Source organism: Macaca fascicularis, chromosome 11 (assembly GCF_037993035.2).
Source record: "Macaca fascicularis isolate 582-1 chromosome 11, T2T-MFA8v1.1".
Lineage (NCBI taxonomy): Eukaryota > Metazoa > Chordata > Mammalia > Primates > Cercopithecidae > Macaca > Macaca fascicularis.
Genome location: NC_088385.1, coordinates 21,297,394 through 21,320,866, shown reverse-complemented (window position 1 = coordinate 21,320,866; position 23,473 = coordinate 21,297,394). Strand labels below are relative to the sequence as shown.

Here is a 23,473-nt window from a genome sequence, read left to right as displayed (position 1 = left end):
TGTTGTTTCCTTAGGGAAAAAGCTCTGATTTGTGGCATTTGTCAATTTTATGTGGAGTAAATACTCCCATTATGGCTGATTTTAGGCTATCAATGTGATGTCATTAAATATAGAATTGAGAAGAAGTACACACAATAGGTTCTTGCAAGACAGTGTGGGCCAGGTTCAGCATACATCTGCTTGTATCTGAAATTGTATTAGAAGTGAAGGATAACTTGATGAAATACCTCCCAATCTAAACCTGACAAAAAGTGTGATCCAGTCTGTCAGTCAACAAGCCTCAAACTCAGAGAACTTAAAGGACTAGTAGTTCAATTTATGAACTTCAATATACAGATTTGTGTTTTTTTTTTGAGATGGGGTTTTGCTCTTGTTGCCCAGGTTGGAGTACAGTGGTGCAATCTTGGATCACTGCAACCTCTGCCTCCCAGATTCAAGTGATTATCCTGCCTCAGCCTCCCAAGTAGCTGGGATTACAAGGGCCCTTCACCACGCTCAGCTAATTTTTTGTATTTTTAGTAGAGATGGGTTTTTATCATGTTGACCAGGCTGGTCTCAAACTTCTGACCTCAGGTGATCTGCCTGCCTTGGCCTCCCATAGTGCTGGGATTACAGCCATGAGCCACTAGGTCCAGCCCAATATACAGATTTTTAAAAAATAGCAAAAATATACTTAGATAATTTTAAATAAAAGAAAAAAATAATTACCCAGAGATGCAACTAATTTCTCATCACTTCATTTGGAACACTTACATTAATTGCAACAAACTTTTATAAAGCCCTCACTTGGTGCTGGACACTCTTCTAAGAATTTTACTGATATCAATTCATTTAATCTTCAAAAAAAAGCTGTTTTATAAACTGAGGCACAGGACGGACGGATGGCTCATGCCTGTAATCCTAGCACTTTGGAGACCAAGTCGGGTGGATCACCTGAGGTCAGGAGTCTGAGACCAGCCTGGCCAACATGGCAAAATCCTATCTCTACTAAAAATACAAAAAAAAAAAAAAAAAAAATTAACCAGGCGTGGTGGTGGGTGCCTGTAATCCCAGCTACTTGGGACGCTGAGGCAGGAGAATCACTTCAACCTGGGAGGCGGAGGTTGCAGTGAATCAAGATTACGACGTTGCACTTCAGCCTGGGTGACAAGGTTGGAACTCCAGCTCAAAAGAAAAAAAAAAAAAAAACAAAAAGAAAACTGAGGCACAAAGAAGCCACTAGTTTAAGGTCACATCATTAGCATATACTAATACAGGATTAAAATAACACATTGGAAGAGTGATATCAACAAAGTGACAAAGATTTCTGTGGTCTCACTACCCCCATACCCAGAAATTCAATTAGCAACTATCCACAGGGGAGAATACCACCCTGAATATCCTAAAACTTGAGAGTGAAGTTGAGACACCCTTTGAACTGCAGAATCAGGAAGGGCTATGATTATACAGTAAAAGAAATGGTTCTCTTTGATTGTGTCACCCCACCTTCAAGCTAGCATAGCATCATCCACAGATAAGTTCCCTGGACCCACAGTTTCTACAGAGACAAATGCGAGTTGGAGGCAGGCATTCAGTCTTCCCACTTTTCTGGGACCCTTTGCAGGAGGCTCACTCCTGTCTTGTCTCAAAGGAAATGCTGGGAGTACCAATAGGGTTAAACCACCTGGGCTCATTTAGAAAAAAAGAATGGGAGTGGGGCTCACAGCTACCAGCACACAGATTGTGGGGGTTGCTCTTTATCTGGCCATTGGGGGTGCCATATCAGAGAGACTAGCAACAACATTATAATGGAGAAAATACAGTTCATGGATATTTCATGGTCCAATCCTTAGCCAGCTTCCCCACACAGCCCAGATGCTCTCGTATGTCTTCACAGGGTTGACAGGCAACTGTAGATCAGTGATTGCCCATGGAGAGAGCATCCAAACTTGCTCAATCCTACCAGTGGAGAGGTAATCCCTTAAGTTTCAGTACTCAAATTTAGTTTTCCTCATATGGGGTAGGAACTGCAGATCAGTGATTATTCACAGAGCATCTGGCCCTGCCAAACTCTGGCCATGAAGAGGCGATCCACCTAATTTCGATGCTTGCATTAAGTCTTTCTCAGACTTGGAGGCAAGTGCAGATCAGCAGTTACCCATGGAGGGAACATTTGGACCTACCCAACCCTAGAAATGACAACCCTAGAAATGAAAAGGTAATCCAACTGAGCCCAGTGCTCTTGTTGTCTTCCCCATGCTAGGAGGTACCTACAGATCAGTAATTACCTATAAATGAAGTATTTGGCCCTGCACGACTTCAGCTGCAGAGCAGTGATCCTACCAACATTGCTACCAGCTGGCCCAACCAGAATCCCAGGTTATACTAAATAGTAAAGCTCTATCACCATCAAAAAACAAAAACAAAGACAGGAAGAGGTGATGATGTCCTCACATATGCAGGCACCAATATAAGGACACAAGGATTGTCAAAAATCACAGAAATATGACACTGCCAAAGGAAACTAATAAAATGCCAGTAATGGAGTACTATGAAATGTCTGATAAAATATTCAGAATACTCCTCTTAAAGCAGTTCAAGGTACTAAAAGAAAATTCAGGTAGAAAAATGAAATATGGAAAACAAAAGAATACATCTTATAAAGAAATAGAAGCAATATCAAAAACCCAAATAAAAATTCTAGAGATAAAGAATACAGTAACTGAACTGAAAAAGTTATTAGAAAGCTTCAACAGTAGACATGATCAAGCAGAAGAAAAAAACAGTAAGCACAAAGACAGGACATTTGAAATTATCCAGTCAGAGAAACAAAAAGAAAAACAGAATGAAAAAGAATTAAGAAAGTTTATGAGAATTAAGAGACACTATCAAGTGAACTAACCTTCAAATAGTAGGATTTCCTAAAGGAGAGGAGAGAGAAAAGGGCCTAGAAAGCATATTAATAAAATAATGATGAAAAATTTCTCAAATCTGAGGAAAGATGACAGTATTCAGATACAGAAAATTCAGAGGTCATCAATTAAATTCAATTCAAAGAGGAAATTCCCAAGACATCACACTCCAATTATCAAAAATCAAAGGTAAGGAAAGAATACTAAAATCAACAACATATGAAGAAGATATCACATTCAATGGACCACAAATATGACTTTAAACAGATTTTGCAGCAGAGACCCTTCAGGCCAGGAGAGAATAGGATGATATATTCAAATTGCTGGGGGGGGGGGGGAAACAAAAAAAACCTGCAAACAAGAATACTTTACCTGGCAAAGTTGTCCTTCAGAAATGAGGGGGAAAATTAAAACAAAAGCTAATGGAGTTCATCACCACTAGCCCTGCTTTACAGGAATTGCTAACGGGAGTTATTTAAGCTAAAATAAAAGTCTGCTAATTAATAACAAAAAACAAATGAAAGTGAGAAAAAAAAAGGCTCAATGGTATAAGTGATGCATATCCATACTCAGAATTCTCTAACACTCTAAGGGTAGTGTGTAAAGCAGTTTTAGAGAGTCAGAAGAAAAAGCTATTAAAAACAACTGCTAACGTAAATTGTTAAGAGATACAAATTAGGGGCAGGGCCAAGATGGCCAACTAGAAGCAGGAGCTAACTAGAAGCAGCAGCTATCAGAGGCTTCCATTGTAAAGGACCATAACCGTGTGCGAATCCTGCACTGGCAATTAAAGTATCCAGGTTCTGTCATCAGAACTGACTAGGCACTGGCGTGACCCACAGAGAGGAAGGAAGAGAGCCATATGGGGCAGGGGAGCCCCCACCTTTGCTGTTCTCCAGCCTTCTCGAGTGACATCTCCACACGTGGGAGTTACCAGATGAATATAGCCTGAAGTGAACCCCCAGCAAACTGCAGCAGCCCTTCAGAAGAGGGACCTGACCATTAAAAGAAAAGCAAACAAACAGAAAGCAACAACAACGGCATCAACAAAAAAGGTCCCCACAAAAACCCCATTCAAGGGTCAGCAGACTCAAAGATCGAAACTAGACAAACTCACAAAGAGTTTGTGAGAGAGTGCCTCGCCTCCTACAAATGATTGCAACACCTCTCCAGCAAGGGCACAGAACTGGACAGAGGATGAGATGGAAACATTGACAGAAGTAGGCTTCAGAAGGTGGGTAATAACAAGCTATGCTGAACTAGAGGAGCATATTCTAACCCAATGCAAAGAAGCTAAAAACCTTGATAAAAGGTTACAGGAGGTGCTAACTAGAATAACCAGTTTAGAGAGGAACATAAATGACCTGATGGAGCTGAAAAATACAGCACAAGAACTTCCTGAAGCATACAAAAGTATCAATAGCCCAATTGACCAAGTGGAAGAAAGGATATCACAATTTGAAGACCATCTTGCTGAAAGGCAGGCAGATAAGATTAGGGAAACAACAATGAAAAGAAATGAATAAAACCTCCAAGAAATATGGGACTACGTGAGAAGACTGAAGCTATGATTGATTGGAGTAACTGAAAGAGACTCAGAGAATGGAACTAAGTTGGAAAACACACTTCAGGATATTATCCAGGAGAAATTTCCCAACCTAGCAAGGCAGGCCAACATTCAAATTCGGGAAATTCAGAGAACACCACTAAGAAAATCTCTGAGAAGATCAATCCCAAGACATATAATCATCAGATTCTCCAAGGTTGAAATGAAGGAAAAAATGTTAAGGGCAACCAGAAAGAAAGTCCAGGTCACCTACAAAGGTAAGCCCATCAGACTAACAGCAGACTTCTCAGCAGAAACCCTACAAGACAGAAGAGAAGGGTGGCCAATATTTAACATTCTTAAAGAAAATAACGTTCAACCCAGAATTTCATATGCAGCCAAACTAAACTTCATAAGTGAAGGATAAATAATATCCTTTCCAGACAAGTAAATGCTTAGGGATTTCATCACCACCAGGCCTGCCTTGCAGGAGCTCCTAAAGGAAGCATTAAATATGGAAAGGAAAAACCAGTACCAGCCACTGCAAAAACACACCAAAATATAAAGACTAATGACACTATGAAGAAACTGCAGCAACTAATGTGCAAAATAACCAGATAGTATCATGATGACAGGATTTAATTCACACATAACAATATTAACCTTAAATGTAAATGGGCTAAATGCCCCAATTAAAAGACACACACTGACAAATTGGATAAAGAATCAAGACCAATCAGTGTGCTGAATTCAGGAGACTCATCTCACATACTAATACACATATAGGCTCAAAATAAAGGGGTGGAGGTAAATTTACTAAGTAAATGGAAAGCAAAAGAAAGCAGGGGTTGCAATCCTAGTCTCTGACAAAACAGACTTTAAAGCAACAAAGATAAAAAAAAGACAAAGAAGGTCATTACATAATGGTAAAGGGATCAATTCAACAAGAAGAGCTAACTATCCTAAATATATATGCACCCAGTACAGGAGCACCCAGATTCATAAAACAAGTTCTTAGAGACCTACAAAGAGACTGAGACTCCACACAATAGTAGTGGGATACTTTAACACCCCACTGTCAATACTAAACAGATCAAGGAGACAGAAAATTAACAAGGATATTAAGGATTTGAACTCAGCTCTGGATCAAGTGGACCTAACAGATATCTACAGAACTCTCCAACCCAAGTCAACAGGATATACATTCTTCTCAAGGCCACATGGCACTTAATTCTAAAATTGACCGTGTAATTGGAAGGAAAACACTCCTCAGCAAATACAAAAGAATTGAAATCATAACACAGTCTCTCAGACCACAGTGCAATCAAATTACAAGTCAGGATTAAGAAACTCACTCAGAACCACACAATAACATAGAAATTGAGCAACCTGCTCCTGAATGACTCCTGGGTAAATAGTGAAATTAAGGCAGAAATCAAGAAGTTCTTTGAAACCAATGAGAACAGAGAGACAACGTATCAGAATATCCGGGACACAGCTAAAGCAGTGTTAAGAGGGAAATTTAAAGCACTAAATGTCCACATCAGAAACCGGAAATATCTCACATCAACACTCTCACATCACAATTAAAAGTGCTAGAGGAAAAAAAAAAGAATTAAAAAAAAAAAGTGCTAGAGAAGCAAGAGCAAACTAATCAAAAAGCTAGCAGAGACAAGAATTAATTAAGATCAGAGCAGAATTGAAGGTGATAGAGACACAAAAAACCTCCAAAAAAAATGAATCCAGGAGCTTGTTTTTTGAAAAAATTAACAAAATAGATAGATGGCTATTTAGAATAATAAAGAAGAAAAGAGAGAAGAATCAAATAGACACAATAAAAAGTGATAAAGGGGGTATCAACACTGACCCCACAGAAATACAAACTACCATCAGAGAATACTATGAACACCTCTATGCAAATACACTAGAAAATTTAGAAGAAATAGATACATTCCTGGACACATACACCCTCCCAATACTAAACCAAGAAGAAGTCAAGTCCCTCAATATACCAAGAACAAGCTCAGAAATTGAGGCAGTAATTAATAGCCTACCAACCAAAAAAAGCCCAGGACCAGACAGATTCATAGCCAAATTCTACCAGAGGTACAAAGAGAAGATGGTACCATTCCTTCTGAAACTATTCCAAACAATTGAGAAGGTGGGACTCCTCCCTAACTCATTGTCTGAGGTCAGCATCATCCTGATACCAAAACCTGGCAGAGACACAACAAAAAAAGAAAACTTCAGGCCAGTATCCCTGATGAACATCATTGTGAAACTCCTCAATAAAATATTGGCAAACCAAATCCAGCTGCACATCAAAAAGCTTATCCACCACAGTCAAGACGGCTTCATCCCTGGGGTGCAAGGCTGGTTCAACATACACAAATCAATAAACGTAATCCATCACATAAACAGAATCAATGACAAAAACCACATGGTTATCTCAATAGATGGAGAAAAGGTCTTTGATAAAATTCAACATCCGTTCATGTTAAAAACTCCCAATAAACTTGGTATTGATGGAACATATCTCAAAATAATAAGCTATTTATGACAGACCCACACCCAATATCATACTGAATGGGTGAAAGCTGGAAGCGTTCCTTTGGAAACCAGCACAAGATAAGGATGCCCTCTTTCACCACTCCTATTCAATATAGTATTGGAAGTTCTGGCCAGGGCAATCAGGCAAGAGAAAGAAATAAAATGTATTCAAATAGGAAGAGAGGAAGTCAAATTGTCTCTGTTTGCAGGCGACATGATTCTATATTTAAAAAACCCTATTGTCTTAGCCCCAAAACTCCTTAAGCTGATAAGCAACTTCAGCAAAGTCTCGGGATACAAAATCAATATGCAAAAATCACATGCATTCCTATACATCAACAATAGACAAACAGAGACTCAAATCATGAATTAACTCCCATTCACAATTACTACAAAGAGAATGAAATACCTAGGAATACAGTTAACAAGGGATGTGAAGGACCTTTTCAAGGAAAACTACAAACCAGTGCTCAAGGAAATAAAAGAAGACACAAACAAATGGAAAAACATCCCATCCTCATGGATAGGAAGAATCAATATCATATTTAATTTCTGCTGTGGCTTAAGTTTTGGTGCTCATTGTAAGTGTTCCCAGACTGAGAAACAATGGCAAGGCAGCAAATTAGGTCTTGTGCAATATTTTATTTCCAGTACTCATGATAAGTCTTCCCCAGAATGGAAAGCAATGGCAGACAAATGATTATGTTCTAATGTTAAGTACCAAACCACCAAAGATCACCTGCAAAAGCTGGAAGACATGGCCAACTCCTCAAACGTGTGAGCATCAATGAAAATATGCAAGGATTGTGAAAACTTACGGATAGTTGACACTGTCAAAAAAAAAAAAAAAAAAAAAAAAAAAAAAGCAAAGAAAATAGAAAAACAACATCAACAAAGTTCCAGTAATGGACACAGAAAAATTGAAGTTCTATAAAATGTTTGATAAAGAATTCAGAATAATCTTAAAGGAATTCAGCAAAAAACAAGAAAAATGTTTAAAATGTATATATAAAATTTGGGAAACCATCCAGAAATAAAATTTAAAAATTTGACAAAGACAGAGGAACAATTAATAAAAAACCAAATAGGAAAGAAAAAAGCATAACAACTGCACTGAAAAACTCATCAGAAAACATAAACAACAGACTTGATCACACAAAAGTCAGTGAGCTTCAAGACCAAATACATGAAATTACCCAATCAGAGAAGCAAAAAGAAAAAAAGAGTGAAAAGGGCCTATGAGAATTATGGGACACCATCAAGCAAACTAACCTCCACATAATAATAATTCCCAAAGAGGAAGAGAGAGAAAAAGGCCTAGGAATCATATTTAAGGATATAATGTCTGAAAATTTTCAAAATCTATGACATTGTTCAGGTAGAGGAAACCCAGAGGTCACCAATCAAATTTAAACTAGGGAGAAATTCCCCAAGACACATTATAATCAAATTATCAAAATTTAAAGACAAAGAAAGAATGCTGAAAGCAGCAAGAGAAAAGAAACACATTTTTAGCCGAGCCTCAATCCAACTTTCAGTGGGTTTCACAGCAGAAACCCTGCAGGGCAGGGAAAGCAGGATAACATATTCAAAATGCTGAATGAAAAAAAAAATCAGTCAATAATAGAGTATTCAGCAAAGCTATTCTTAAAACATCATGAAGAGATAAAAGACTTTTCTAGAAAAATGAAAACTGAGGGAATTCATTAACACCAGGTCTTACATGAAATGCTAAAGGGAGTTATTCATTCTGAATGAAAAGAATGCTAACCTGTAACAAGAAAACACCTGAATGTATTAAAATCACTGATATAAGTAAGTAGACAGACAAAGTCAGAATAATGTAATACTATAATTATGGTGTGCAAGCCATTTATATATTTAGTATAAAGACTAAACATTTTTTGAGGAAATAAATAGAAAATTTTAAATATCCTTGAGGCAAGTGGAAATGGAAACACAATATACTAGAATCTGTGGGATATAGCAAAAGCAGTTCTATGAGGGAAATTGGTATCAATAAATGCATACATCAACAAAATAGAAATATATTAAAAAAACCCCTAATGTTATACCTCATGGAACTAGAAAAACAGGAACAAATGAAACCCCAAATTAGTGGAAGGAAAGAAACAACAAAGATCAGAACAGAAATAAATGAGAAATTAAAACAAATACACAAGTTCAATGACAAATATAGTTGGTTCTTTAAAAAAATAAAATTAACTAACATTTAGCTAGACTAAGAAAAAGGAGAAAAGACAAGTAAAATCAAAGATTTTAAAAAGGGCCATTACAACTAATATAAATACAAAGGCTCAGAAGAGACTATTATGGGCAATTATATGCCAACAAACTGGAAAATCCAGCAGAAATAGGTAAATTACTGGATACACACAACATGCTAAGATTAAATCATGAAGAAATAGAAAACCTGAACAAACTAATCATGAGTAACAAGACTGAAGTAGTAATAAAGACTCTCCCATCAAAGGAAAGTCCAGAGCCTGATGGTTTTACTGCTGAATTCTGGTATTTGAAAAAAAAACTAATACAAATTCTTACCAAACTCTTCCAAAAAAAAAAAAAAAACTGAGAATCATTCCAAACTCATTTTATGAGGCCAGCATTACACTAGTACCAATATCAGAGAAGCATACAACAAAAAAGAAAACCACAGGTCTCATGAGCATAGAAGCAAAAATCCCCAACAAATTACTAGCAAACCAATTCAACAACATGTTAAAAAGATCAGTCACCATGATCAAGTGGGATTTATACCAGGATGCAAGGATGATTCAACTGCAAATAAATAGGTGTGATGCATCACATGAACAGAATCAAGGACACAAATCATATAATTGCTTCAAGAGTTATAGAAAAAGTATTTGATAAAATTTAACATCCTTCATGATAAAAACTGTCAACAAATTAGGCATAAAAGGAAAATACCTCAACATTATAAAGTCAGTATGTGACAAACCCACAGCTAACATCATAAAAAATGAGGAAAAGTTAAAATTATTCCTCTAAGATCTGGAACAAGAAGACAAGGATGCCCTCTGTAACCACTTTTATTCAACATAGTATTGGAAGTCCTACTCAGAGCAATTTGGCAAGAGAAAGAAATAAAGAATATTTAAATAGGAAAGCAGGACGTCAAATTATCCATGTTTGCAGATGACATGATCATGTATATAGAAATACTAAAGATTTCACAAAAAATTTACCAAAACAAACGAATTCAATAAAGTTGCAGGATACAAAATCAACACATGAGATTAGTAGCAATTCTATACATCAGTAGAGAACTACTTGAAAAAGACATCAAAAAGGCAATCCCTTTTACAATGGCTACAAAAAAGTAAAATAGAAATACATTTAACCAAGGAGGTGAAAGATCTCTGCAATAAAAACTATTAAGCATTAAAGAAAGAATTCAAAGAAAACAAAACAGTATAAGGATCGTATGTTCAGGGATTGAAATAAAATCAATAAAGAAATATCGGACATAGATTATACTTTAGACCAACTAGACCTAACAACATATACAAAACATTCCATCCAATAGCAGCAGGATACCCATTCTTCTCAGGTGCACATGAAACATTCTCCAGGATAGATCATGTAAAGTCACAAAAGAAAACGTAACAAATTCAAGGTGATTGAAATTATATTAAGTATGTTTTTGGATCACAGTGCTGTAAAACTAGAAATCAACTACTGGAGAACTTTGGAAAATACTCAAATATGTGGAAATCAAACAACATGCTCATAAACAACCAATGGGTCACAGAAAATATAAAAAATACCTGGAGACAAAAATAAAAGCAAAACAGACTAAAGCGTATTGCATGCAGCAAAAGCAGTTCCAAGTGGGAAATTAATAGCAATAAATGTCTATGTCAAAACAGAAGAAAAATCACAAATAAACAATGTAACAAAACACCTCAAAAATCTAGAGACAGAAGAACTACCTTAAGAGTTCAAAGCTGGCAAATGAAAGGAGATAACAAAGACCAGAGCAGAAATTAATGAAATAAGTACTAAAAAAAAAAAAATAGAAAAAAATAACACAGTTGTTTTTTTGAAAAGATAGACAAAATACAAAATACAAACCATTTACTAGACGGTTTGTACTCTGTAATACAAACTGTTTACTAGACTAGGAAAAAAAGAAAGACTATTCAAATAAATGAATCAAAAGTGAAACAGGAGACATTATAGGTGATACCACCGAAATAGAAAGGATCATTAAAAAATGGGATGAGCAATTACATGCAAAAAAATTGGATAACCTCAAAGAATTAGATAAATTCCTAGACACATATAACCTACCAAGACTGAATCAGAAAGAAAGAGAAAATCTGAATAGCCCAATAATGAGTAAGGAGATTGGATCAGTAATAAAAAGTCTCTCATCAAAGAAAAGCCTACAACTGGACAGCTTTACTCCTGAATTCTATCAAACATTAAACAAACAAACAAAAAAACCCAAACCTAATACTAATTCTTTTCAAACTCTTCCACAAAATTGAAATAGAAGAAATTCTTTCAAACTCATTTTATGAGACTAGCTTTATCTTGATATCAAATCCAGAAAAGCATACTACAAGAAAAGAAAATTATAGGCCAATCTTTCTAATTAACGTAGATGCAAAAATACTCAAGAAAATATTATTAGAATGCTGAATTCCAGAAAAAATTAAAAGAATCATGGTCAAGAAGGATTTACCCTGGGATCCCAGGATGGTTCAACATACCCTAATTAATAAATGTGATACACTAAATTTGTGAAATGAAGGATAAAAATAACGTCATCATCTCACTGGATGCAGAAAAATCATGTGACAAAATGTAACATACCTTCATGATAAAACGCTCAACAGTTTAGGTATAAAGGATATGTACCTCAGGACAATAAAGGCCATATATGACAAACCCATAGCTAACTTTATTCTCAATGGTGAAAAGTTGAAAGCTTTTCCTCTAAGATCAGAGACAGAACAAGGATGTCCATTCTTACCACTTCTTTTCAGCATAGTACTGGAAGTCCTCACCACAGCAGTTAGGCAAGGCAAAAAGAAAATCAAAGGCATCCTAGTAGGAAAGGAAGAAGTGAAATTGTTTCTATTTGCTAATGACATGATATATATATATAGAAAATCCTAAAGACTCCACTAAAGAACTGTTAGAACTGATAAAGGAATTCAGTAAAGTTGTAAGACACAAAACAAACATACAAAAATCAGTAGCATTTCTATATATTAATAATGAACTATCTGGAAAAAAAAAAAGAAAATCCCATTTATAGTGGCAACAAAAAGTCAAATATTTAGGTGAAAATTTAACCAAGGAGGTAAAGGACTTGTATAGTGAATACTGTAAAACACGGATGAAAGAAATTGAAAAAATTTAAATGAAAAGATTTTCTGTGTTCATGGATTGGAAGAATTAATATTTTTAAAATTTCCATATTACCCAAAGCAATCCACAGATTCAGTGCAACTCCTGTAGAACTCCGATGTCATTTTTTTCACACAAATGGACAAACAATCCTTATTATGCAACCACAACAGATCCCAAGCAGCCAAAACAATCTTGAGCAAAAAGAACAAAGCTAGAGGAATCATACTACCCAACTTCAAGACATATTATAAAGTGATTGTAATCAAAACAGCATGGTCCTGGCATAAAAATAGACACATTGAACAAAAGGGAACAAGATAGAAAACTGAGAAATAAACCCATGCATTTATGGTCAACTTGTTTTTGACAAAGGTGGCAAGAACACATGATGGGAAGAAGACAGTCTTTCAATAAATTGTGTTTTATAAACTGGATATTCGCATGAAGAATAAAATTAGGACCTTAGCTTACATCACCCACAAAAAAATAGCTCAAAATGGAGAAAATACTTAAATATAAGACTTGAAACTATAAAACTGCTAGAAGAAAACATAAGGGGAAATCTCCATGACATTGGTCTTAGAAATTTTATTTTTGGATAAGACCCCAAAAGCAAATGCAACAAAAGCAAAAGTAGACAAATGGAAGGCATCAAACTAAAACACTTCCACTCAGTAAAGGAAACAATTAGCAAACTGAAGAGCTGGCCCATAGAATGGGAGAAAATGTTTGCAAACCATTTGTCTGATAATGGGTTGATATCAAAAATATATAAGAAATACTCAAGTAACTTAATAACAAGAAAACAAATAAACTGATTAAAAAATGAGCAAAGAACCTAAACAGACATTTCTCAAAAGAAGACATATAAATGGCCAATAAGTACATAAACAGCTAAGCATCACTAATTATCAAGGAAATGCGATTAAAGCCACACTGAAAAACCACCTCACATCTGTTAGAATGGGTTTATCAAAAACATGAAAGATTAAGTATTGGAGGGATTTGGAGAAAAGGGAAATTATGCAATGTTTGTGGGAATATAAATTAGTACAGCAATTATGGAAGACAGTATGTAGTTTCCTCTAGAAACTAAAAATAGAACTACTGTATGACCGAATAATCTTGCTTCTGGGTATTTATTCAAAAGAATGGAAATAAATATGTTGCAAGAATGTCTTCACTCTCATATTCTTTGCAGTATTGTTCAAAATAGCTAAGATATGGGAACAAATAAATGTCCATCAATGGATGAAGAGATAAAGAAAATGTAGTACGTACACACAATAAAATACTATGTAGTTTTAATGGTGGGAAATTCTGTCATTTATGACAACATGAATGAATCCAGAGAGCATTATGCTAAGTGAAATAAGCCAACCACAAAAAAATCACATGATCTCACATACATGCAAAATCTAATAAAGTTTGATTCATAAGAGCAGAATGGTGATTATCAGAGTCTTAGAGAGTGAGGAGTTGGGGGGAATGAGGAGCTGTTGATCAAAGGGTATAAAGTTTCAGATAGACAGTAGGAATAGACTTTTAGATCTATTGTCCATCAGCTGACTACAGTTAATAGTAATTTATTATAAATTTAAAAATAACAGTAAATTTCAAATGTCTCACCATAAAAAAGTGATAAATAAGCAAGGTGGTGGATATGTTAACTAGTCTGATTTCATCACATTGTATCCCATAAACACAAACAATTATGATCAGTCATAAATAACATAAATAATATTTTTCAAAAATAAAAATAAATAAAAACAAAACAAAAACACATAGTCTGTCTCCAGCATACCTGACCTTAAACACTGGTCATATTGCCCTTTAAAATTATCTAGAAAGAAAGCTAGGCTAGCTTTTCTTAATGCAAGGCTAGCATTAGCAAAGCGAAAGGCCTTATAGAATATGAAAACACAGTCTAGTCTAAAAAATAAAAGTATGAAATACAGAGTTAAGAGAGCAACAAACATCAGTAATAAATACTTTTCTCAATTTATCCTGCTTTATAAGAGCATGTAATTGTCAAGAAATTATTGAGTTGAAATTTTGAGTTTATTGCTACAGTGAAATCTTTTATGTAATGAAAAATTACTCAGTAGAAATCATTGTTATAGTGGAATTGAGTGCAAAATTGTGAATGCATAATTTGCTAACCACTTTAATTTGTATCTTGGTGAAATAAAATTAAAAAATGAAGATAGGTCATGCACTGTGGCACATGCCTATAATTCCAGCATTTTGGGCTGAGGTCCAAATTGCTTGAGCCTAGAGTTGAAGACCAGCCTGGGCAACATGATGAGACCCTATCTCTACAAAAAAATAAAAAAGTTAGCCGGGTGTGGTGGTGCATGCCTCTGGTCCCAGCTACTTGGGAAGTTGAGGTGGGAGGATCGCCTGAGTCCAGGGAGGTAAAGGTTGCAGTGAGCCATGATTGTGCCACTGCACTCCAGCCTTAGCGACAGAGTAAGACCCTGTCCCTCCAAAAAGAAGATAATAATTAGGCAATAGTTGAAAAAAAAAATTGGTTTCAGAGAGCTGGAGAAATTCCTCATTGCTTCCATTATAAACATTAGTCAAATTTTCCCCAGAATCATTAAGTAATACCTCAGTTGTTCTTTGATTTAATCTGATGGTATAAAATCTCTTTGTCTAGTCTCACAACTAAAGTCAATAACAACGGATTGTTTGTTTATATGCAGGATGTGAAATCCTTCATAATCATAACTAAGATTTTTTTTTCTCTCTTAGAAGTTTGAAAATTTTTGGGAGCCTCAGAGTTGGTCTGAGCATCGAAATAGAAATTCCAGATTCCTGGAGAACTGAATTCAGAGGAATAGTTCAGTGACACCTGGGCATAGATTCCAAATGACAGAGTGGCTTGGCTGACTCAATTTAATTCAAGAACCAGGAAAGCTCAATGTCTGTAACATACCCTAAACAGAGTAACACAGATGCTTAGTGTGAGATGATCTGGAATGGTGATGTAAGCATGAGTATAAAAGGGTAGCAGCCCAGTGAGAAATCAGTTTTTTTCCTCAAAATCCTTCTTATAAGAATATCACCTCTTTGCTGTGTTAGTTAATACACAATGAATTAGTTAATATATGTTAATAATATTTTGTAGCCAGGCGCAGTGGCTCACGCCTGTAATCCCAGCACTTTGAGGCCAAGGCAGGCGAATTGCCTGAGGTCAGGAGTTTGAGACCAGTCTGACCAACACGGTGAAACCTTGTCTTTACTAAAATTACAAAAAAACCAGCTGGGCATAGTGGCATGTAATTACAGCTACTCGGGAGGCTGAGGCAGGGGAACTGCTTGAACCAGGGAGGTGGAGATTGCAGTGAGCCGAGATTGTGCCATTGCACTCCAGCCTAGGTGACAGAGAGAGACACTATCTCAAAATAAATAAATAAATAAATAAATAAAAATTAAAAAGCAATAATAATAATATTGTGTAAACCATAAAAAGTTATACAAATGCTTTTCCCTCCCATGTTTTTAAGAAATAGACAATAGGAGAAACACATGTATCTGTACATATAAACTCTATGCTTCCAGTGAGTGCAGCATTTTACATTAAAGACTATGACCTAGGGTTATTGTTGGTTGGTATTGGAGCATTATATGATCTTGTCAGAGTATGGGATGTTATGACAGTCCTAGGTCATGATTTATAAATCTAGTTTTATATATTATGGGGGGGTGCTGTTATTAAACCCATTTATGCCTAGTGTTCCATTCCTGGAACGCTAAGCTTGTGGGAGTTATTTATATCCTACTGCTCAAGGTCATTGCCAAGGTCTGATTTTTCACAAAAAAATTTTGCAACCTCTGGCATAAGTGGGTTAATACATCTGAGTATGTGTACAGAAACTAGGCGTGGGCTAGGTTTCTCTCTAAAAACAGGGTCCGTAATGTAATAAATGTGGGACAAATAAGAATGTTCGTTTATCCTAGGGGAATACAAAGGTCCTACTTATAGGACCTATAAGACTTGTAAAAGGACTTTTGTGTACCTAAAAAACAATAAGAATATTCAATGAACCTAGGATGGAAGAAGTTAACTGTCCTACAAAACAACGTTCAGTGAATTCCAGAAACAACTGAAAGAGCTTAGGAAGAGAAATGTTAGGTGCTTCCTACAATTCAAAAGATAGTGTAATAGGTACAGTTCAGTTTTACCATTAAACAAACTCAGGGAAAAAGTATCAGCATTGAGAAAGTAATCCAAGGAGACACTGCTGATGAGCCTTACGGGAGCCACCAATGGACATAAAATCTTGGAAACAATAATCCATATGGATCATGGAGCTGCAGTTGGCCTCCTCAGCTGGTGGTTAATAACTAATATTCTCAAAGGAAGACAGTGGCAAATTCATTTTCATTCATCCAATCAATAATTATTGAATGGCTGATGATTGTTTTATTGGCTGCTTAATTCAGCAGAAAATATTAAGAACCAATTATAACTGTGGCTGTATGCTGGGCACATTTTTAATTTACCTATGATGCTGCCTAAGAAAGGTTTAAAATTGCCAAACTCTAGAAGTAGCAGTAGCTGCTCTAGCATCAACAAGCAACCAAACTGGAACTTGATATTCTCTACAGAGCCTGGTGTGTGAACTTACCACACTGTGTTAATAATCTTTTCTTTACTTTTTTATGTCTCCCAACTGGAACTTATTCTGTAGAGCTGAAATACCTTTTTTCATTTTAAACCACTCACATGAACCATACAGAAGCCAGAGGAACAAATGAATAAGGGTACCCCAAATTGCCAGTGTACAATACATCAAAAGTTAAAAAAAATTTGTCCAAACTGAATCTTTGAATTTTTTTAGAAAAAGGTGGAGTTCAGGAAAAAAGTGTTACATGAATAAATTTTATAGATACTCAAGTATGTTAATTGAGTTTGTCCCTCATAAGCTAGGTATCTCTCCTCTATGACGTTCTCATGGTCTGTACGTTTCTCTATCTCTGCCCTTATAACATTTTATAATAATCATTTATGTGTCTGTATTTGCAGTACTTGAAAGAGTATCCCTAACTGACATGGTAAATGCATATTCTTTGTATCTCCAATGTTTATCACAGTCCTTGGCACACAGACCATTCCCAGTGGACATTTAAAGAGTGAATGAAGGTCAGGCACAGTGGCTCACGCCTCTAATCTCTGCAGTTTGGGAGGCCGAGGCAGGAGGATCACTTGAGGCCAGGAGTTCGAGACCAGCCTGGCCAACATGGTGAAACCCCATATCTACTAAAAATACAAAAATTAGCCAGGCATGGTGGCTCACTCCTGTAGTCCCAGCTACTTGGGAGGCTGAGGCAGGAGAATCACTTCAGCCCAGGAGGTGGAGGTTGCAATGAGCCAAGATTGTGCCACTGCACTCTAGCTTGGGTGACAGAGTAAGACTCTATCTCAAAAAAAAAAAAAAAAAAAAAAAAAGAAAAAGAAAAAAAGAAAAAGAAGTGAATGAATATGTGGTGAATTTTTCGAGGCTATTTATTAAAGAAAGCAATATATTGAAAGTAACAAAAAGTAAAATAATCCATTTGTATACATCATGTAGTTTATGATGCCTTTTTAATGCCAGGTCATGGCCATCTGGTATAAATTCAATCACATTATCTTGTAAGAAATATTATTATTTCTTATATTGAGGGGCTGTTCTCAGGCAAAAGCGACTAATGAGTCTTTGGAATGGTTTCATCCTATTTCTACCTTAATATGAAATATGTTTTTAAAGACTTTTAGTGTTCAATCTTTGATTTCTGTACTTTCAGCTCAAATAAAATGAAACAAAACCTATTCATCTGTCAATATTCCTTATTTCAGTAAATAATATAATTATTTAGTCATTTGCTAAGATAAAACAATCTAGGCATCATCCTTGAATGTTTTCCTTTCTTCTCTGACCTTCTGTGCCTCTCCCCCAGTTCATTAATCATAACCAAGTCCAATCAGTTAGCAGATCCTGTGACTCTGTCTTCAAAATATATTCTGAATCTGTCCGTTTTTACTACTTCTGCCTTTACTGGTCTCACTTTATTGCAGTAGTCTCTTCACTGGTCTCCATTACACAAGGTATCAAAAGAAAGCTTTTGAAAACCACTGAAATCGCAAAGTTTCTCCTGAACTTAAAAAATAAGAGCCATACTCTATATGCCCTCTGTGCCCTACCTGATTGGGCCTCCACCAAACTCTTCACCTTTACCTCCTACTGCCCGCCCCTCTCCACCCCATCTCCAGACTGCAGGTCTTCTCGTCGCTGGAACATGCCATGCTTATTTCTGTGCTCACTGCTATTATATGTGCTATCCTTTCTTTCTGGAATACTCTTCTCATGGATCTCCATGAGGTGGTCGTGGCGACACAGCTCTCTGTCATGTCTTCCAAGATGCCTCTTTAAAATAGTATCCCTACTCCAGTTACTTTCTATTCCATTTCTCTGCTTTACTTTTCTAAAATAACTTCCCATTTTCTGTGTCATTTCTTTGCTTGTAAACTTATTTAATGTCTGCCACCCCTACTGGAAAGGGTTTGTATCTGTCTTGTTTACTGTTGTATCCTTGAATAGTAGGTATTCCCTAAATATCTGTGGAATGATGGAAGGCTAGTTAGTTCAGTGTGGGAAGTAAGCTAGTATGAATATGTATAGACCAGTGGTGATTTGCTATAAGCAATATATCAGATGTTTTGAGATCATCAATTCATACTTCATTGTCCATTCAAGTTTCATAAGGAAACAAAAAATATTATTTCAGACGACTCAGACTAAAACAGGATTAGTTGCTTCTCATGGGGAAAGACCGGTTTAGTCTACTACCAATTTGAGGAAATCAAATTTGTTGCATTAAAAATCTACTTTAAAACTTTTCTTCAATCTTATTAGATATATTATTATGTTTATATTACCTTGGGGGATTTGAGAGATGGGAGCAAGTCATCAGCAGGGCTTCTATGCAATTACATGCTATACATATTGCTTAGGACATTGCTTAATTACTGTAATAAACATTTGTGCACTGACCTTTTTATCCCTCCAAATGTTTGTGCATGACCTAGGAATTTTCCAAAGTCAATATGAAACATGTGGCCCGACTTTGTCAGCATGATATTATCATTGTGACGGTCACATACTCCCAGGATGAATGTTACCACACACCAGCCAGCACAGGAGTAGAAAAAGTTCCTTAAGGCCTAATCCATTGAAAAACAATCATACAAAAATAACAACAAAAAATGAGCAAATGCATTAGCATCAGAGGTAATCATAAAAATTAAATGATAAAAAGCAAAATTACATGATCAGGACAAATTTCTACATCTCAGTGGACAGAAGGGTACAGTTAAGCAGCTGATTCTTGATCTGCTACAGAAAAATATGAAACAATTGTTCTTTAGTCTCTAATAGATAAATGTTTGCATTGAAACTGGGGAGAAGATCACCTTCATTCAGATGGAGTTTATTTTCATGGTTCACTAGAGAAGTTTCCTAGTGTGATTTTTTGATACTTCAAATATACAATAGTGAATGATTTTTTTTTCAAAGTAAAAGAAGGAGGAACAATACGGCCCAATATTGCCTATTCCCAGAGGACTTTTAAAATATCAGTTGTTGAATATTTGAAATTTTGGAAGACAGAGAAAGCTATACTGAGAAGTGTGTAACATTTCATGTGTATTTTTACAAATAGGTCATCAACGTAGTTGATGTCTGAAGCTGTTTGGTATAGTACATATACATCAGTGAATGCCTGTGTGGGTGGAAGCAGATTATCATTAAGTCAATTTGTGCTTATGTTTCTCTAATGAACAGAGGTTTCTTTCCAAAAATACACTTTGTTTCCAAAATGGTCTCCTGGGTATACATTATTTCATCAACTTGGTGGTGTAACCATGAATGACTGGTTGGGACAAGGTTATGGTCTCCTAGCATGGAGGGGCTGCCTTGATGCAGTGAAGGCTAGGTCACCAGGCTGCGTGCTAGGGTGCCTCAGTTCCAGGTCTTCCACATGCCTAGGCAAGTCACTTAATTTGTCAATCCAAATGTTCTTCACTTAGAAAGTGAAAATAATAAAATATGTCCTTCATATGGTGGTTGTGAAGAGTGATGTATTTGGAAACATCTCAAACAACGTAACCACAAGGATTAATGCAAAACTGAAGTTATAATTTTGGGAAGAGCTAAAACATAGATTTCCAGGTAATTTTATCTAATTATTTATTATTTGGTCTGTAAAGCTTGTATTTTGCTCCAACATAATATTATGAAAGTGTGGAATAGATGAACTCTAGGGTCCTTTTTATCATGGCCTTTTTATCATAGGTAGGGTGACCAATCATCCCAGCTTACCAGGTCTGAGGAATTTCTCAAAATAAGGGGATTTTAGTCCACAGGATAGGACCGACCAAATCTACTGGTGCATTTTTGCATGAATTAGCATTTAGGTGCTCATGCCTCTGGGTGGACCCAGCTATACTAGATCATAGCTTGGCAAGTGGAACAAGGCCTGCTTCTAGCCACACTCATCTCCTTAGCCAAGATCCCTAATATAGGGCAGAACCTGCACAACTGTACACTGCAAGTCAGATACCAGAATGAAGTAAACGTTGAGAAAAAATGTTTACGGTCAAATAAAATGGTACATTTTGTAAAATTATGATAAACATAAACTCTATTTTGCATTTTGCAAACCATTAAGAAAATGGGAGATGAAAAAGTAGAGAACAGTGGAAGAAATGTATTGCAAAGAAAAGCAGGGATATTTATAGCAATTGGAGATTAAAAGAGGTAACTTCAAGGGGTGTTGTTTCTAGGGTGAGACTGATGTCAGGATGGCCTCTGAGCAAAAAAAAATCTTTATTGATGACCAGGATTTTCACCCAGAAACTAAATAAAATACAGAAACTTTTATGTAGTTAATACATCACTTAAGCTGGGTCATTATTACTGGGCTGACGATTGACGTAGAACTCAAAATGCACTTAATTTACTTTTCTACAAATCAGAATATCTAATGAACCAGAGTATATTCTTATTTAAGTACATTATTTAAAATGATCTGCAGCAGGACAAACCTTTTCATAATCTGTCTGTAAGTGGTTGTGCTGATTGAACCACTTTTTTATTGTGTTTTCTTTCAATGGTCCTATCAGTCCAGAATGGCGATGAATCTTTGCTAGGGTCACAGCATCAGGTACAATCTGCACCAATCCTGGTAGACAGAAAAAAGGTTACAGGGACAATTCCTTCATCACAGGATGAGGGAGCCTTAGGAAATATAACAACAATAGCTTCTAGCACTACTGGGTTACCCCTTTCCTTTCCAGATTTTCTTTTCTGGAGGAGGCTTATCTAGATGCATCTCTAATTCTTCCTAAAATCCTGGAGAACAATGAGGCTACTTGCGTTTGGATCAGATTTAACAGAAGCAGCTTTAATATTTTTTCTAGAGCTATGGTAGCAAGCCAATCTTGATGATGAACGGAGACCCCACTGCGTCAACAGAGTAGTTAATTAATTATCACATGGCTGGTGCACTCATTTACAGTTTAAGGGAGGACATTTAAGCTTGGATAACAAACATATTTACAACTTAAGGGAGCCAAATGCACTCTCCATAACAAACATTGCATATATATTATAAAAATCAATGTTCAGGTTAAAAAATCTTCACAGTTAAATGTTACATTTCCGGGAGTGAACAGAATAACTCAGCAGTGAACATATAGAGAGCTACCTGCTCCTTCCTTCTCAGTCAATATTAAAGAGAAACTACAATAGTAATTTTTTAAAAAGGGATCGTATATTGATTGAACTTAAATAGGAACTTTGCTCTGCTGGCCATGTATCCATCAAGGCTTTTTTTAATTTAATTTAATTTTTTTTAAAAAATTAAATTTTTTTGTGCCCCTAAGGTTATTGGAATGTAAATATTTGCAAACCTTCTGATTTTTATACTGTACAGAACAGCAATGTAGATCCAGTACTTAAAGCTCTCTCAGGGATAATGTCTACAAAACAATGTGCAATGTATTATAAAGTCATTAAAATAAATTAAAGTCTAGAGTTTCTGATTTCCATAGTCTCGACAATTGCAAGAGTTGCAAACTCAAATTCCAGAGAGACCAGGGACACAAATATAACTACAAGAACAGAGAGATGGTTGAGTTTTTAAATTGACCATTTAATGATCTACCTTAAAAACATTCAAATTAAACAACATTAAAGTAGATTATGGTGGTGATAAACAAAAGACTTAATGGTGCTGAATTTCGTCAGTTGCAGCTAGTTTGCAGCCTTAATTTCTCTTAACATCTGATAGTCCTGTTGTGATCATTGGCCATCTACATTTGTGGATCAGAAGGAAACTTCACATCCCAGAGACAAGTCCTGGGAATATCCATAGTATCATGACACTTCTCCCTTCTCCCCTAACAGTATTCAGCTGTTGCCCAGGTTTTCTCATGTGTGTCAAGGGAGATAGCAGGTTTAAAACATTTAATGTCAGTAGGTGATGCTTTTTAATTCTGAAAATTTCCCTCCTCATTTTTCCAGTTCCTCTATTTAATACTTCCTAAAGGCAGTCACTTTCTACGTGGTTGCTGAGTGTTTCAATGCCATCTTACCTTTGACCATGCCCAAAATTAGGACTTAGATGACTGCACCTTTTTAGATACTTTTCTGCAGCAATGTCAATTACTTTTCCAACTACGTTGATTTTTAGGGAGTTAATGCTTGCTAAATCCCAAGTCACTGATCACAAGCCTTGAATTGCTGACTATCCAGAAAACCTTGTACCTAATTTATAGCAATCATGGTGGCTAAATTCTGCTCATTAATTGAAATCATAAATTACATTTTATGCATTTTAAGCTAGTGTATATCATACACTATTTAAATTCTTTGAACATCATTCTGTGCACATAGAGTAATATGTGTGGTTTCATTCTTATAGTCCTTTAATGCAGCATTTCTCAAAATTTAATGCACATACAGATAACTCGGTGGTTTAATGGTTTAGCTCTGTGTCCCCAGTCAAATCTCATCTCAAATTATAA

At 35.9% G+C, this 23,473-nt stretch overlaps 1 protein-coding gene across 6 annotated transcripts in view; it reads right to left on the bottom strand.

Moving 5' to 3' along the window:
- The window catches only part of PIK3C2G (phosphatidylinositol-4-phosphate 3-kinase catalytic subunit type 2 gamma), a 422,558-nt gene that overhangs the window by 131,915 nt on the left and 267,170 nt on the right, over nucleotides 1-23,473 (bottom strand). For all 6 annotated transcript variants that reach the window (XM_005570265.5, XM_074005892.1, XM_005570267.5 and 3 more), the window contains 2 exons: nucleotides 21,491-21,627; nucleotides 19,440-19,609 (listed from right to left, as the gene is read on the bottom strand). In XM_005570265.5, coding sequence (XP_005570322.3) covers nucleotides 19,440-19,609; nucleotides 21,491-21,627 — 307 coding nt within the window. The remainder of the gene's footprint in view (nucleotides 1-19,439; nucleotides 19,610-21,490; nucleotides 21,628-23,473) is intronic.